At 42.0% G+C, this 18298-nt stretch overlaps 2 protein-coding genes across 2 annotated transcripts; one reads left to right on the top strand and one right to left on the bottom strand.

Moving 5' to 3' along the window:
- The first annotated feature begins 348 nt into the window (after window positions 1–348).
- Window positions 349–4951, top strand: fzd5 (frizzled class receptor 5). The gene has a single exon (XM_032567892.1). It carries the CDS (start codon window positions 1499–1501, stop codon window positions 3230–3232), a length of 1734 nt encoding a protein of 577 aa, XP_032423783.1. The 5' UTR covers window positions 349–1498; the 3' UTR covers window positions 3233–4951.
- Window positions 4952–5122: 171 nt separating this feature from the next.
- Window positions 5123–17406, bottom strand: ccnyl1 (cyclin Y-like 1). The gene is made up of 10 exons (XM_032567893.1): window positions 16416–17406; window positions 14051–14125; window positions 13708–13751; window positions 13194–13294; window positions 12875–12910; window positions 12745–12796; window positions 11141–11260; window positions 10646–10812; window positions 8640–8802; window positions 5123–7936 (listed from the first exon to the last, which is right to left on the bottom strand). Exons 1-10 carry the CDS (start codon window positions 16573–16575, stop codon window positions 7820–7822), a joined length of 1035 nt encoding a protein of 344 aa, XP_032423784.1. The 5' UTR covers window positions 16576–17406; the 3' UTR covers window positions 5123–7819.
- Window positions 17407–18298: the final 892 nt, after the last annotated feature.

Here is an 18298-nt window from a genome sequence, read left to right as displayed (position 1 = left end):
CCCACCTCCTAAAGCAGGAAGTCCTATAATATAAAATTGCTCTCTGATGTGTTCACGGACCGCTAGGTATTTGAAATTTGATTTAAGCCTCAGAGCAAGTGGTTGCGGAGATCATTCTTTTCTAACGATACAAAAAGAGGAACATTCAGGATTTTTGTGGGACGAAAAGCTGAAAGCACAACATATAAACTCCGCTAAAAATATTAGCAGATATATTTTTGTTGTACTGCTGATTCTGTCATTAGCAAGGTCTATAAGTTAATGTTTTTTTTTAATGTCTGAAAAATTAACTTACTTGATTTTTTTTTTGCAAATAAATTAGACCTGCCACCCCTTATTCTTACAGAACTCATCAAAATAGCTACACATCAACCTTTAAAAAATATATATCTGCTCTGCTTCGAATATTAATATGTAAAAATTGCTGATTAATTTCAATTTGAAGCAATTAGGTTGACTGAATAGCGTTTACTTATCTGACATAGTGTCAACAAGTTATTTTATGCCAATCAGTCAAATTTACAGAACGTCGATCATACATTTGAATGTAACACAAAGTGCAGTGCAAAAGTTAAAAAGGGACCAGGCATGCAGACAGCGATCGGTACTGACAGCACATAAAAACTAAAGCTAAGTCCAACTAGACTAAAACGTCAAGTGACATTCAGAAGCGGGAGCGCGCTCCCAGCTGAGTTTTGACATTTCCGACAGCCGTGAACGCAGCAGAGCCTGTGTTTGATGAGAAGGTGCCGCAGCTTCAGACGGACTTCACTTCGTCCTCGGGCGCAGGGAGCGCAGCGATCCGCGCGTGGCCGCAAACCCGACGGCGCGGGATTAAGTTTTTGCCCCGAGGGACTCTTCTTCTTCTTCTGCTGCTGCTGCTGCTCACTTCTGCTCTGGCTGTTTTCACTCAGGAGAATCAGAAAGTTCACTTTTCAGAAGTTGTTCAAGTCGCGGGGCGGATTAAATCCATCGAGGGAAACGCATCAAGTGGATTTTACTCACCTGGTTCCTCGTGGCACAGAAAGAGGAGACTTCTGGATATTTATATTGCTCACATTTACCAGCTGTTCAATCTGTCTTACCATCCTTTTCTTTATTTCTTATTTAGTTTTTTTTTTTTTTTTTAACTCTACAGCACTGATGATGCGACTCTTTCCGGCATACAGTGCATGTTTGGAGGACGTGCAGAGGGTTGAAATGCTACAGGGTCGTTAAATTTATTGGAACGTGACTGCCGGATATGAACTTTCTCCGTAATGATTGCAGGAGCGCTGGTGAATGATTGACAGCGTGCTGGCACAACTGGTTTCCCCATCAGATATCCATTTTACCCTTCAACAGGCTGATTTGTGTCTTTTCTCTCAGAACAGAACTTTCTTCTGTTGACTCGTCTAAAACATAAAGTTTCCGCCATAAACTTGGGTAAAATGCGCCCTTCTTTATTTCAGTTGGTGTAAAGACTCTGCCATAACCGGATAACAGACTTACTTCATCCATGGCATCAGCAGTGAGACTCATGCCGTACAGCCTGATGCTGTACCTGCTTTTCGTTTTCTGGTCTCTCGGTTTCACATCAGGAGCCTCCAAGGTCTTGGTTTGTGAGCCCATTACAGTGCCCATGTGTAAAGGCATTGGTTACAACTTGACATACATGCCCAATCAATTCAATCACGACACCCAGGAGGAAGTGGGGCTGGAGGTGCACCAGTTCTGGCCCCTGGTCCGCATCCGCTGCTCCCCAGACCTGCTGTTCTTCCTCTGCAGCATGTACACTCCAATCTGCTTGCCGGACTACAGGAAGCCGCTGCCCCCCTGCCGCTCCGTGTGCGAGCGGGCCAAGCGAGGCTGCTCCCCCCTCATGAGCCAATATGGCTTCGAGTGGCCTGAGAGGATGAGCTGCGAGCAGCTGCCCCAGCTCGGCGACGAGACCCTGTGCATGGACCAGAACAGCAGTGAGACCACCACTCTGGCCCCTTCGTTCCCGAAGTCCACCCCCAAAGTCAGAACCAGACCTCCCAGCCCACCGCAGTGTGACAGGGAGTGCCGTTGCAGAGACCCCCTGGTCCCCATCAAGCGGGAGTCCCACGCTCTCTACGGCAGAGTCCAGACCGGCCCTTTGCCCAACTGCGCCCAGCCCTGCCACCTGCCCTACTTCTCGGCGGACGAACGCGCCTTCACCAGCTTCTGGGTCGGGCTCTGGTCCGTGCTGTGCTTCATCTCCACGCTGACCACCGTGGCCACTTTCCTCATTGACATGGAGCGGTTCAAGTACCCCGAGAGGCCCATCATCTTCCTGGCTGCCTGCTACCTCTTCGTCTCCTTGGGCTTCATCATACGTCTGGTTGCGGGTCATGAGCGAGTGGCTTGTGGCTACAGCGGCCTCGGCGGAAGCCAGCTGCACATCCTGTATGACGCTTCCGGCCCCGCTCTCTGCACCCTAGTCTTCCTGCTGGTGTACTTCTTCGGGATGGCCAGCTCCATCTGGTGGGTGGTGTTGTCCTTCACGTGGTTTCTCGCGGCGGGAATGAAGTGGGGTAGCGAGGCCATTGCTGGATACTCGCAGTACTTCCACCTGGCTGCATGGCTCATCCCGAGTGTCAAGTCCATCGTGGTCCTCGCTCTCAGTTCCGTGGACGGGGATCCCGTGGCTGGAATCTGCTACATCGGGAACCAGAGTCTGGAGAATCTGAGGGGGTTTGTGCTGGCCCCTCTTGTGGTCTACCTCTTCACAGGCTCGCTGTTCTTACTGGCTGGGTTTGTCTCTTTGTTCCGCATCAGGAGCATCATCAAACAAGGTGGCACCAAGACGGACAAACTGGAGCGGCTGATGATCCGAATTGGGCTTTTCACAGTGCTGTACACAGTCCCCGCCACCATCGTGGTGGCATGCCTGGTCTACGAGCAGCACTACCGACCCGGCTGGGAGCGAGCCCTGGCCTGCTCCTGCCTGTCGGAGCGCCAGCGCTCGGGCTCGGGCCCGGACTACGCCATCTTCATGCTCAAGTACTTCATGTGCTTGGTGGTGGGCATCACATCCGGAGTTTGGATTTGGTCGGGAAAAACTCTGGAGTCGTGGAGGAGATTCGTGGCCCGATGCTGCCCCTGCTGGCCACAGAAGGTCACTGCACCGCCTTCCATGTACAGCGAAGCTAGCACAGCCTTAACGGGACACACTCGAACTGGGTTGTCGTCGGGGATCTATCAGAAAGCCCCTCCGTCCCATATATGAACTGTGTGGCAACACGAAACATTTTAGAGAACCTGTGATTGTGGACAAGAAACCAGAACTATAAGTTTGTGTCATTTTACCCTAAATATAAACTATAAACAGTAAATACTGAACGAAAAGATTCAGAGCGTAAATAATGTAAAAAGTATATATAAGCATACATTATGGGAAATAAGTTAAAACAAAAGCAAAACATACGTTTGAGACTCTGAATCTCGACAAAATCTCTTAAGTGATTTCTTTTTTTTTTTTTTTTTTTTTTTGCACTGCAGCTGAGACACTTGACCAAATCTGACTCTCACTTAAAACAAGCAATCCTCCCCTGAGGTAATCGGATATTCCTGAGCACTGGAAAAATAAAAAATATATATTTATTGTTGTACATACTGCAAATATTTGTTGTAAAGAAAAGAAAAAAAAAACAACGTAATGTTTCTGTAAAAAAAAAAAAACCCTAACATACTGCCAAGCTATGTATAAGAGGCCACAGAAACAAATAATTGTCCATAAATGTGATGTTGTAGCTCGATGTTAGAGTGGTGGTGCTCCGTGTGAATCCAAACTGAATATGCTCTTGGAAATTTATTACTGTGACTAGGAACTTCCTTTGTTTCGTCTGTATAGTGCGCTCTAACACGACCTCTTTAGTTCTGTGAACTCATTAAAGTGTCTTTGTGAAAGGAGAGCCAGTTCTGTCTGTGCTGTGTGAAGAAACGCACAATAATGATCAAAGGCAACGAGATTTAAATAGAAGGAACTCGGTCTTTAGCGCCCCCTACTGGTTCACTACGGAGCTGCTCGCTTCGTGTTTTCTCAAACCTCCGCAGCCTGCCGCGTTCACTGTCACCCGGACAAGCTTGCAGTGATTCAACAAGACGTGTGGGTTTTACATTGTACTTTTAATTCAGCCAAGTATTTTGTTTCTGATAATGAAACAATGTAAACAGAAAAAAAAGATCAGGTTTGAAAAAAGAAATGGTTTATTTCATTTTTTAAAAATTAGTTTCACACTTTTAAACAATGGAAAAGTCTGCATAAAAAACGTTCCTATAATTGTTAACAAACAAGTTGGTAAAATCCATGAGGGGTGTGAATATTTTTGGGCTTAGCTGAATATTTAAATTTTAATATATATATTTTTTTCTGCCAAATCAACAACCTCCTTAACACTGATTTATTTTTAATATGATAACGAGCATAGAAAAATGACAACTGCAATCCCCTAACATTGGCAAAATCTTTGAATCGATGTCCATTTCAGAGAAGCCAGTTTAAAAATTTCTGAATTACTTTGGACACCATTAACGGAGCTGATGCTGTAATATTACTCAGCTGATAAATTGCAAGAGTTTGAAAATGTTCCTCACATCACTCACTGCCGCTCAAGAACCACAAAATCTTTTTCGAGTGCTCCCAGTCTATGAAGAACTAAAAAGTATTTTAAAAGGAAAAAAATAACACTTAGTGTGGATAAAATTGATTAATGTCTTTATGTGGGCTGAAGTCTTTATGACTGGTTTATGTTTCACAGCCTGCAGTGTGAGGCCGCTGCTCTGTCTGGTGTGTGAAAGAATCCAATGTGAATAGAGGGCAGCAGGTGTTTGGGTTCAGTTAGCTTACCGTACCTCCGCTTTCAACGTCAGATATTTTCAAGGGAAATTATAAACGTAACTGTAGATCTGAAATTCTTGTTGTGGAATTAAAAACAGTTGGCTTTGAGTTTTGCCACATCGTGTGATTTTTTTTTTTCTGAGATTATTACATTCACAAGAGCAAAGAACACATACCAGCTCTGCTGCTGTTGTGACTGGGACCAGATGTTTTATCCCGCATAACTTTACAGTCTTTTTTTTTTTGACATCTTAGAGTAAAAATAACCAGCACAGCATGTATTTGTCACATGATTAGTGTTTATTTAAAATACTCCATTTGCAAATTCTTCTTTCCATTAAAAAGAATAATTTCACAGCTAGTAGCCTACATAGTAAGCAAAAAGGAGAGGGTTGTCCATCAGTCTTTTGTTCCCTCTGTATCTATGTCGTGTTTTTGAACAAAGGGTTGGGAGGTTTCTGTCGATGGTGAGATCTGAGGGGCTTTGAAACAAAAGCTGGATTGGAGGTGAGGAAGGGGAGATCCCCCCCCCTCCAGTCAGTAGCAGTACTGATCTATAATCAGCAGCATTTGATCATCCAAAAAGGTACAGATGTATAGATGGCATTACAACAAATTCCACAATTGGCAGTTCTGATTTCTGACGCACAACAGCTGACTGAAGCTTTGATCACTCCAACCATCTGGAGTGGAGTGTTACCAGTAAGATCCTGTCATTAGACATGTTCAGTTCAGATTACCTAAAACGTTTAAAATTTCAGCTCAAATGTACTGTAGTCTTGAGTTATCCCTAATAGCTCTGTATGTTATCTTTGAGAATGATTTTAAAGTGGTCTTGATCACAGTTCATGGGTCTTTCTGAAAGCCCTACAGTATTTTGGAGGTCTTGCTTTAGTCCAGACTATTTTCCCAGCAACGTCAATTATTTTTTAAGCCACATAAAGCTGAATAGGGCATGGGCTGGAATCACACTCTCCTACCCTAGGATGATAAACTTTCAACATGACGTAATTATTCCAAATAGAAACGCAACAGTTATTTCCATACTGATAAAATAATCAAGCTGCATAATATCTGGAGCAAATTAAAATGCGATACAGCATCTGAATATTGTGACAGCAATTTCCAACAATGATTAACTCACATTTTCCCCAGACTCCTACTTGATCCCCCATACAGCCTCCGCCAGTCTCTGGGAGCTTTAGGATCGCAGCTGCTGAAGAGCTGCAACTTATGTATTATATGTAATCAATAATCAGAGGATGAAAGTCTTGGAATATAAAAGCCTATCAAATATGCATCCAACCAGTTGTTTGTGAAAACACTGATATTGTGATGTCAATGCTGTATTATTTTCATACATAGACAAGAAATACATAACTAGCTAACTAGCCACCTAGCAAGTAAGCTAGATAACATGATAGCTAGACAGATAACTAGTAAGCTAGCTATCATGTTATCTTTCCAACATGATAACTAGTAAGCTAGCTATCATGTTATCTTTCTAGCTAGGTGGCTAGTTTATCTTGAGTTAGCTACTTAGCTAGCTATTTAGTACTTTAAGTTAGCTAGTTAAGGCCTTCAGCTATCCAGCTAACATTCTAGCTAGCTGATGGATTTCTAACCTCTTCAGTTCCCTGAAAGTGGTCAAATAAATTTAAAGGATGTTTTGAAAGGTCAATGATTACTCTTCTAAACAGAAGTTCAAAGTTCAAAAGTGAAAAACTGATATCTGACTTGTGAGCAAGAGATGCATCTAGGAATGACCAGTCAGTTTCAGTAGTTTGGAAGTATTAACTTCTGAAAGCCTAGACACAGCTTGATACTAGTAACTCATCCAGCTGACCAGTAAACTATTCGGAGAACTTATCAAATTCGCTTAAGCTCTTTTGATCTTGACGTTCTCAGTGTTACGTGGCTTAAGAAATGAAATCCTGCTACTCTTCTAACAAGAGGACTGAAAATGTCAAGGCCTTTAGAAAGCCAGGAGAACTTTTGATCACGACCACCAAAAGACATAAATGCATAAAATATTAATTACGGATAATTCAACACTTTGTTTTTTTACAAGTACTATATAATACAAAATACATCTTTAGCTATCCCAATTAAAATGATAAGATGAGCATTTTCAGAAAAAGTTAAAACTAACATCAAATTATTCCAAAAAACATTCACATCTGATATTTCTCAGTGCTGTGCAGCTATTCTCAATACCCATAACCTGAGGCTCAATGGTACAATAAATAGTCTGTGAATATATTTGGATACAATTAAGATATGAATTTTACCTTCCAAGTGGTGCCAAACAGGTAAAATCTGTTTGTAAAAACGTAGTAACAAACCAAAAAGAAAATATTTCCAACACTAATTTGATATGATTCTGAAAAAAGTTGGCCGTAAAATAAAATAAAAGATAGAGAGATGGGGTTTTCTTACTCACCAAGGGAATATTGTGTCTCCTGTTGAGATATTACGGGGTTTGTTGTACAGACTTTGCTGTTGCAGATATAAGTTTTCTGAAGGCTGAATCACCTCACCGGTTGACCTAAGCAAGTACAAATACCTTCTAGAGGTTTGTTCACAGAAACCAAAATATTAAAAATCAACCAAAACCTCGTCTGTCGAGACAGAACAGACTGAACTTTTCTTTTTCTACTGATGCTGTTTTTGTGACAAATTAAAAATCTAGCGCTCCTTCTGTTTGTTTGTTTTTTTTGTCTTTTAAACACTGTTTCTGGGGAAAAGAGAGTTTTGTTGAGAAATAAATAATAGATCTGTGAAAAGGACGGCTTTACTCTGGGTTACTCTGGAGCCATAATTTCAGCTTCATCGGCGACGCAGCTGTGAAGCGGCAGCGAACCAGACACCATGCTAAGGCGTTTGCAGGCAGAACCCCGTCTGATGCGGCTGCGAGGACTCTGTGGGTTTGTCCGGTGTCGGCTGTGCTGCAGGTGGATGGGCCGGGGGGCGGGGCTACGAGAGTACGGCGTTTGAGTGCCGCACACCTATCAGGTTGTCTACGCTGATGGAGCGTCTCAGCGCTGCTTTACTCAGATCCTTGTACTTGTCTTCACACAGTCTTGAAATGGCCTGAGCAAACAATCGCACAAAAAAAAGAGTTAAAGAAGGTCAACTGTAGGTTCTTGTTACAGATGTGCACAAAGAGCTGTGGAGTCAACATGCTCGAATAACACACAACTTTTTATGAACTGTGCGATGCTGTCGTCTTCTTTGTGGTTTTTGCCAGTAGCAACATCCGGGTGTAGATCACGTGACCCGTGTGATACAAAAAAAGTGTTTGTAGTTCACGTAGTTCTGCGAAATACATCTATTATTATGTGGCTGAGAAACCACCTCATCCCAGCCCACAAACTTTTTAAATCAAAAAACGTGAGTTTTTCTTTTTTTTTTTTAATTGGCTAAATTTATTTACGTAATATCATTTTGTGCAATTCTATGGTTACTAGAAATGCAGCTACTGTCACAAATCTCAAGCAGAAAGACCCCCTTTAGAAAATCAGCAACTCTATACAAAAATAAAGTAATATGATACATTTTTAAAATGTTAAAAATCTACTTAAATCTTCAAATTACTAAAATTGTTGCAGATGTAAATGTTTTCTCAATAGATTTTTCAACAGGAAGTGTGAAGGCCTTGGTGAAGAGCAAGATTTTCTTTTATATTAAAGCATCTCGTCTCTACAGATACAGCTCAACTACATCATTAATAAGTTACTAATGACAACAAACACCACAAATGCGCTTTTTAATAGGTGTTTAGAGGTCGACCCACCTCTAGTTTCTGAGCGCGCTGGTTGTTGAGGGGCTCCAGCGGGAAGTTGAGGTTGTTGTCGTCGGCCAGCTGCCGCAGGTCAAAGTAATACTTGGCGTAAACACTGGCTGGCACGTTGATATTAAACTGGAGAAGTTCCAGGAACTGGCGCTCCATTTCATTCCTGGAGGGGAAGGAGACGCCCGAGGGTCAACCAGAGGGTGAATGGTTTAATTATTTGCAGGAAAACACAAGGACTAGTTTGGTGGAGTGAGTTAAGTTAAGAGATTTAATATTTGTTTTCATTCACTTCCAGACAGGCAACCGCCTTCATGGTTCCTCATCATCGCAGTCACGAGTAAACCTAAGGGAGGTGGTCGCCACGGAGACAACATCCAGGAGGCTTTGTTGGTCAGCAAAAGGTGGCGAGAGTACATACGAGCGAGTGTGTGTGTGTGATGTCTGGTTTCCCAGGGCAACTAATGGAGCGGACGAGAGCCGGGGCCATTATGTAGAAGCAGTGAGAGCACTTGAGACCCTCCCTTCCATTTTTCTCTGTTTCCCTCTCTCCTATTCTTCCCATCCCTCGGCCCAGACTCCGACCAGCTCACAAAGACACTTCAGTGGCAGCAATGAAAACAGAGCAGAGAGTGTGCGGGTCAGACGGACACAGGAGGGAACGGAGAGAGGAGGCAGGAGAGGATGGCGAGGGGTAAGAGAGGGGACACGGGCAGCAAACACACACATGCGGGCGGAGAGAGCGCTTCTGACCAAATCATAAAAAACAAGCCAGCACTCTCAACCTCTTTCACACACAGACACGGGAAAAGCAATTGCAGGAAATAAAGCCGTGGCTCTCCGAGTGCAGCCCCCCCTGGCCTCTTCAGCGGCTCGCAGCCTGACGGCAGAGATGCTGCAGCTTCCATTTATTCCAGCACTCTTTTTTTTTTTTTTTTTCCTGCCAGCTTTAAGTGCATCTTATTAGATTGCTTTTATTAGAGGGGCAAGCATGTTTGTGGCTTTCTGTGTACAACTTATGTGGCACCGAGAAAGCAAAAATAAACAAAACAAGAGGAATTGCGGCGCTGAGGAATAAACTGAACGGAAACCTGATCCCGATTTAACTGAATGTTTTGGGTCAAAAACTGAATCAGTTTGTGTATTTGTCAGATGGTTGTCCTATTTTCAGTTGCCGGAGTTTTTTTTGGATTTTTTAAGAACGTTTATGAGATGACTCATTCTTCTACTTTTTCCTTGAAGAAGACTCACTTTGTCTACGTGTCTCACAAAAAAGTTCAGTGATATGAACTTGATGTCTTACACTTTCAGTTAAAGATACTAATGTTTGCTATGAATCTATTGCCGAAATGTTTGCAGTGTGAAGGCAGTGAGGAAAGTGAAAAAAAGAAAGAAACAAAGGAAGAAGGAAAGAATGAGTTCTATGATATTTCCAGTTTTATATGGAGAGACAGACTAACAACAAAACCAAAGGAAAATTTCCAGAGAAACATTTCCACCAGAATCATTTATCCACATTTGAGTCAGTAACACCGTGCTGAAGACTGTACGTTTGTCATGATTTCGCTGTTTAAAATAAATAAATAAATGGATCACAAATTGGCAAGAAACTGGTTAAACTGCAGTAAAAGGTCCTGATGTTGGGAGTCAAGTCCTTGGCGGCCACAATGAGAACAAAAAGCCTCCTGATATGAAACTGATCCAACGGTCTTTAGTAGAGCTAAGAGTTACAAAGACAATTTGCTATAAAACTTTATAGAATTTATCGCACTTGAAAAAAAGCAAACTATCTTGTCTCAGTTTGCTGTTCCACCTCAAGAAAACAAATATATACATGTTTCATTTTCCTCTAATACTCTAGCAACAAGAACACACATTAGATTCAGTTTGATTTTGGGTTATTTAGGAACTCCTCTTCCAACAGGAAGAGTTGCTTCCTTTCCTTAAAGTCCCCATCCGTTCAGGCTAAATGTGGGATAAAATTGCATCCATTCCAGCAGGCGACTTACATGTCCTCCACAGTGATGTCTTTAAGGATCTGGCAGTAGTCGACGTTCCACACCGCCTGGTCGTCCCAGACTTTGGAGGCCAACAGGATGGCTCCCAGGACAATCCGCTTCCAGTTGGCCGGACAAATGTCCAGCTCTGCGTACGTCAGCAAACGTTCTAAGTAGACCTGAACGAAAAAACAACATCAATAAGTATTATTTAGAAAAATTGACAATAGTTCAGTATCCCCTAATGTCTTTTATTATACACTGAACACAATCAATACTTTATTTAGCAAAAATCATTACTTAAAAAAAAAACCCCAAAATATTGTTCCTGCCATTCCAATCACAATGTCTCATGGGTCCATCCTGCACTTTACAATGTGAAGAGCCGTATGTCTTGTCACTGGACTTTACTGCCCTCTGGTGACTAAATAAGGAGCTACAGCCGAAAACTAATGTGCCCAAAAATAAAGAAATACAAATTTGCTACTGTGCATGCTAGCGACTTACGAGTGTGACGATGGCACATTCAGCGGTGAGCTGTGCAGCGCTGAAGAGCGTCCTGACGAAGCGATAGATGAGTTTGTGCTCTGGGTCGACGTACGCGTAGTCGTCTGGGACCGGCTCCTTCTGTGTGGGACGGAAAGGTTCAAACATGACTGAAGGGAGGAAGTAGGATATGAACATGGTTCTGGTCTGGAGAGTGGTTGGTAGTGAAAACAGCTGGAGGTTGGCAGTCTACGTATTTCTGTTTGAAGCTTGAAGCACTGTTTAAAACCACAAATACGCCGCTGGTTAGAAATAACCAAGAAAATCCCAGTTCCTTTTTCGGTGAGGTACATGTTACGACTTTCATGGTGAGTATCAGTTAAATGAAAAATTTGTATTTGTTAAATTTTTAACAAATACAGATTTAAGGTTGTGCTTTCTTATTTGCCATTATATTAACTTTAAGCAGAACCTTCAAAATAAGTAGCCATTAAACTGTTTTAGGCCGAACTTTATAATAGTGGTGAGAGTTTTTCCATCTGCCCAACTCAACCAGACAGAAAACAAAAGGTCAACTTTCAATACATCTTCGATTGTTTTTTTCCCCCTCAAGCAAATCAAGTAAAAACGACACTTTCCCAAAACAATAAAGTCCCCTTTCTTAAAAACAGTCAAACAAAATGTAAGACGGTCTTACATGTTATAAAGTTAATTTGTGTAAAGAAAACCCCACAAATGCATAAAGACCTCAAAATTTAGGGTTGTATCCGCTGCTAGCAATCTATTTTATTGAAGATTTGTAGACTGAAAAAAGACAACTTCTCAGCGTTTCAAGTACTTAAGTTCACTTTGTAGATTTTCTGAGATTCACACTCTCCTTTTGTGCCAACCAGAAGGACAGAGTGGAGCAGGTTCTTGTGATATTAGCTTGCAGTGGATCTATTATACAGAAACTCTCCCCTCCCGTCTTGATTTAAGGCGACGCCTCTCTCAGGTCGGGAAACACTGAGGAAGTACACGTCTTCCTCCATGCTGCTTGTCCATGAAACTCTCTGTGCTTTCAACCTGGAAACACTGATTTGTTTGTTTGTTGGTCGTGCACCATGGAAACAAGTCTGATTTTCAACTTTAAAAGAGCAGAGTTAGCTAGTTCCACCACCAAAAGATAAAAATACCAAGAAAAATATTTTTGTCTAATCAGGGCTTCCTACAAGTTTCAATGAAAACCAGTTTCAAACTCTCTACATTGGTCTTCTGCAAGCCAGATGCATCCATCATTTAGTTAGGAAGCAGTACTATGCAGAATAGCTTTACAGTGTTTGAGTAATATGGTATTTGCATAAGAGAAGGACGTTCCTTTCACTGCGTTTCACATCCATTTGAACTAAAAAGCCAGGCGACTGGGTGGGACCGCTGCAACACAAAGCTGAGTTTCGGATTGCAAAACCAAAGCATTTCATCGGGCGTTTCTAATCCCCAAAAGTTTAAAGGCGACAAAAGCAAAACAAACGAGAGAACTGGCATTCGAATCCCGTCTACAGGCCGCATCCTTTCGGCTACGATAGACAAATGAAGAGTCAAAGGCCTGAACGTTAATGGTTGCTTAGGAACATCCAGACACTTACTGATAAAGGGTGCAACTTCTCATCAAAGATGTCCAGTGACCTGTCAGAGTCCCTAAAAATCAAGCAGAACATCCGTCACTACGACACAACCAACTCACCTGTAAAATAATAATACAAGCTTCAAACTGACCTGTTTTTGATGTGGTAGTATATTGCTAAAGTGACGCTGCGGACAAGACAATAAAGATACAATTTTTGTTAATTGTGCTATTTATTGAGCTTAAAGTGACAAAACGTTTAAGTCAACAGGATTAAACTTGTCATCACTAAAACAACGTCACAACATCACCGTTAGGTGAAATGAGGCAAGATGACATCTGTTTGAGTCAAACATCTGTCAGGATTACCACAGTGTGATGTAACACGATGTTCTCATGAGAAATAAGGGTTTTCTCATCGGCGCGTCAATGAGTACGAGTGTGTGTGTGTTTCTGTGTGAGAAGTCTCACCATTTAATTGTGCTTTTGAGGTTTGGCTGGCTCACGGTGCTATCGTCTATGAAGATGGTAGAACAGGAGCTGTACTTCTTCAACAGCGGACCGGGAGAAACCTGGAGACAGAAATCCAAGTTCACGCAAACACAAAATAAAACGCCTTCAACTGAATAAAATAACATTCATTTATTCATTATAGCTTAAAATGATGTCGTCTGGTTTACAGTCAATCTTATTTGACATCCAGAACCATTTCTCTTTACAAAACAAGTAGATGGCCCACAGTGCAGACTGAATAGACCTCATAGACTTCATCTTTTAAAATATTTTTAATTCCACCCACAGTCTACAGTGTCATTTATTAGGCTTATTATAAATTATGAAAAGGTTGTCTGATCAAATGATTACTCAATTATAAATCGTTACTTAAGAGTCAGAATCCTACTTGATCCAAACTACGTGTAGATGAGGCAGACTTGGAAATTTCAGCACCTCTTCTAAGAAACGGGGCAGAAAATAAAAAACTTACACGATTGATATGGTTTATGTGGTTGCTTTTTCTCTTGTCGCGCACTGCGAAGATTAAAAAAAAAAAAAGAAGAAGTGAAACAGGAAACAGAACCCACAACCAAACAATTAAACATGTATGCACGCTTCATTTCAAAGAACTTAAATTTGATGTGGAAGAGCGGGGAAACTTCCAAGTACACATTTAAAAAAAAATAAATAAAAGGATCAGAAATAAGATCCCAGTGATGACTGTTTCAGACATACAGTATATGCTGACTGTTCACATAAAATGAGATTTAATGCAGCTTTTCTGTGTGTGTGTATATATATATGCATCAGTGTGATATACCAGGTTCACTGACCGTCTGTCTGGGACTTGCTGAGGAAGATGGTGCTCGCTCGGGCGTGGTCCGATGGATTAAATTCCAAGGCCAGCTCTGCGAAAACATCAAGCATATCAGTGCTTAAAAGCGGGACTGGGAGTGTCTGTTTGCTTCTCGTTTGTGGGCAGAGATGAGCCCGGCGCGCACAACTAAGGCCATGAATAAACAGACACTCTGCAAAACTATATCCTCTTGACTCAGCTATCTGCTTCTATGAATTGTGGCTAAATCCCAAAATAACAACATAAAAAAAATAAATAAAATAATCCCTCTATGAGCATGCCATGACAGTCTTCTTTCTCCAAATCCTCGCAGAAGGCACGTTACATAAAAGAGAGGGGATTAGGATATGGGGGGTGTTTGTGAAGCGAGGACTGGGAGGAATGCATGAAGGACCGCTGGACGGATTTTGACCCTCGTCTGACCGACAGCTGGTGTCTCCGGACCGACTGCACAGTTAACACGAATGCCACGAATACTTTGCATGTCTGGAAATCAGGGCGAAGAAGGGAGACGAGTCCTGATGCTGCAAAAGTGAGCTCGGGCGGCAACTAGAGACAAATATTTGAGATGCCTTAACTGATCGGGGGTCTGCAGGACAATGGGGGGGGGGGGGGGGGGGGGGGGGGGGGGGGTGAAACCTTGGCTGGAACTTTTGAACATCGAGTTTTGCAATTTCGACACTCCTAACAGCGGATATAGAGCAACAGACATACAAGACTTAAGATGTTTTCTTTTATATAGATGTTGAAAGACCTATTTGCAATAGTTTACGAAAATAGGAGTATAAATTGCTAATGTGTCGAAGATGGAGGTTACATATTGTTGTTTTACAAGACCTTAAACTGCCTATTTTGTCACATTAAACTGCACACATCGATGTATTTTATTGTGTTTTCTACACGTTGGACCAGTAAAGTAATGCTACACTGCAGAGACAAAAAAATAATAAAAAAAGTGTGAGTTACATTGTAGAATACATTGTAGGATCACCTTGTGACAATTTTTGTTTTATTTATCTACTACAGTTTTTGCCAGATCTCTGCAAAAGTAGCTAAAGCTCAGTCTGATTGGATAGAGAGAATCTGCTGAGACAAACTTTCAAGTTTTGCCAAGGATTCTCAGTGGAATTTAGGCTTGAACTTTGACTAGGCCATCCTAAAAACACAAATCAGCTTTGATCTAAACTATTCCACCGCAGCTCTGCTTGTATACTTAGGACAGCTGTCCTGCTGGATGGTGGACATCTGCAACAGTCTCAAGTCTTTTGTTTCCTTCTAGGATTCTCCTGTATGTAGGTCCTATCCTACATATCCTCCTATCAACTCTCACAAACTCTCCATTCACTGCAGAAAATAGTTAAACCCCCAAAAGATTAATGTCGACACAACAGTCTTTCGGTGTGGGCAAATGTGGGAATTTGAATCTCCTTTGACCAGAGCACATTCTTCCACATGGCCTGTAGCAAACAGGATTTCTCATGGCTTCCTGTCCAGACTTGTCGACAATCTTTCATTCAGGCCAGATTGATGAAGTCCAGTGCCATCGCGCTATCCTAAGCTTCAGATCTCTGCAGCTCCTCCAAAGCTACCACAGGAAGTTCGACCGCTTCTCTCATTACCGTCTTCCTCGCCACGCCTCTTGGTTTGTGTCAAACTGTCCTGGAAGTTTTGTAATTGTGCCACACTTTTTTCATTTTTTAAGTGATGAACTGTACATTGCTCTGTGTGATGTTCAATGCTTGGTTTTATAACTTCTCCACAATCATATTGCTGACCTGTCCGATTTGTTCCTTGGTTGTTGTTGTTTTTTTATGATGCTATATCAAATTTCTTTCAATTCACAATCATGCACTGCTTTTTGTTGGTGTATCATATAAAACTCCTTCATATAAAAGGTGATGGTTGTAGTTGTAATGTGACAAGATGTGGAAAACTGTAAGGAATATAAATACTTTTCTTTTTTACAAAGCACTGTATTTTCTTTAAGAAAATCTAAGAATTAGTTTTTAATGTTAATGTGCAACTCTATCATTTGACGCCAGTGGGATCAATATGATGCAGTGGGTATCTAAACGCTGCCAAGAATGCTTTCATCCTGCCAGTGGGTTGGCAAAGAAAAGAAAAAAAAACACTTAGAGCAACTTGGCCAGTAATCTCTATCTGAATACTTTCACTATTATGGTGAAACATCTTGGTGTTCGTACATGGGGGGTGAATATTTTTCTTCCATTTAAGTCACTTCTTAGTTGGGTAAGAAAAGAAAAAAAAAAAACCCCCGCTGGGAACTACAAATGATCACAAGATGTCACAAGTTTGTGAGTAATAATCGGATAAGCACCTACCATCAGGGACCTCCCTGTCGCTGATGTGCTGCAGATAGGGCCCGGTGTTGTCGTCGCTCACTTCGGTGCTGGTGAACTCCTCCAGCCGCTCCGCGGGTTGCCTCGAAGGGAGTTTGGGACTCGACTCCGGAGAGACGCAGCATGACACCGTGTTCCCCATTCCCAACTCTGGGCGTAAGCTTTCACACTTATCGCTGACAAGTCCGAGTAGTGCATATATATATATATATTCGTAGCTAGCTAAAGCTGACCTCGCCCTTCCTAATAAACATCAGGAGACGTAGCACCGACACAGCGCTATCTTCGCGTGCTACACTGCCGCTGCCCATCCACTCCCAAGCCAAGCATTCCTGTTCATTTGTGGGAAAACCGGTGAAACAGTCGAGGAACACTTGCCCATAAATGTTCTCCCGAGTAAAGAAAATCAGTGCCGCCTTGTAGGAAAACGTGACATAAACTTGTAGTGATAATGAACTCGGTTTCTCCTTTTAAATCCAGGCAGTTGCGAGCTGCTTCATTCATTCATCCAGTTCGTTGCTATGTAGCTAAACAGTTAGCTTGTCTCCTTAACTTAAAAATTTACTCCGCATTAATTCCACCTTTTGCCGTGACGCGAACACAACCAACTTTATAAAGCGAAACCGCAACACCTAAAAACAACACAAATGGTCAAACACATTTTTTAGGAAACTTTACGAGCAATACTCCAGACGTCTCCTTATGCCGGACTCCTTGGATCGCCAAATCTACTCCGAGGCTTTTGAGGCCTCCAGCAGAAATCTGAACTAAAACCAAATTTTAAAAAACAACTCTAAAGAGGAAATAACATGTAAAAATCGGATGTCTTGGTTATTTTCCAAATCCAACATTAGAAACCAAAAGTCAAGAAGTAGGTCGGGACTCTGCCATCAGAACCTCTACCCTGACAGATTTGAATCGCGGCTAAACGCTCCTGCCGTCGCCATCTGTTGCTGAAGCTCACAATGATACTACTTGGCACCGGGATATAGTAGTCCCACCTACCTTGGAATTCTCTTCACTCCTATTGGCTGTGAGGAATCAAAACAATGACTTTTGGGAACTACCCATTGGTCAAACGACCTGTCACTGAAAGGTGGTTTAAATCACCGAACTGCATATACGATGCTACTATTTTTGTAGCGCCACTGATCCGCACCCTTTATCGACAGTGAAACTGAAATCGCCTCTGTAAATCAATCGAAGTCTTCACATAGATACATTTCTTGTAATTAATGCATTTTATATTTTTAACTCACGTCTTTCTGAGCCGACAAAATAATAATAACTAAAACTAATTATCAACACCTTTGAAAAGTAAATCCCTCTTACTCATGCTGCTTATATGAAAGTATTTAAAATTAAAGCTGCAAGCAGCCTCGAACAGCCCTGGCAGCTCATGGCGGCCACTACAGACGCTTCCGCGCAGTTCCCGCTCCCGTCCACCAGGCGATACGCACCGATTCGTTCGGCAGCGCTATCTGACGACGCACCCCAAATCTGACGGAGATCGACTGATGCAGTGAGGAGATATAGCTGATGGAATAACGTAGGGGGCGCAGTGGAGTCAAATTACTTCATTTCTGTTAGACAAAATTAAATATTTGGGTCTATTTCGGTTCATCAGAACACAGAACTTCAAGGTTCACATTGTTGAGTGTGCCTTGCGGCTGTGGTCAACTGTTGACTGCAGATCCCCCCAGTCGTCCCTAGAACATAACCAGCATTCTTTATCAGGTTGTAAAGTCCTTTTAACAGTGAGTTGGAGATGTTTTTTTTGTTTTCAGTGTAGACTAATATTGCAACATAATCCAGTTAATCAAACATAATTATATCTGTGGTAATGTGTAGTTGTTCACTGCCAT

This window comes from Xiphophorus hellerii, chromosome 7 (assembly GCF_003331165.1).
Source record: "Xiphophorus hellerii strain 12219 chromosome 7, Xiphophorus_hellerii-4.1, whole genome shotgun sequence".
Taxonomy (NCBI): Eukaryota; Metazoa; Chordata; class Actinopteri; order Cyprinodontiformes; family Poeciliidae; genus Xiphophorus; species Xiphophorus hellerii.
The sequence above is the reverse complement of the archived record's forward strand: the minus strand, read 5'-3'. Positions and strand labels throughout refer to the sequence as shown.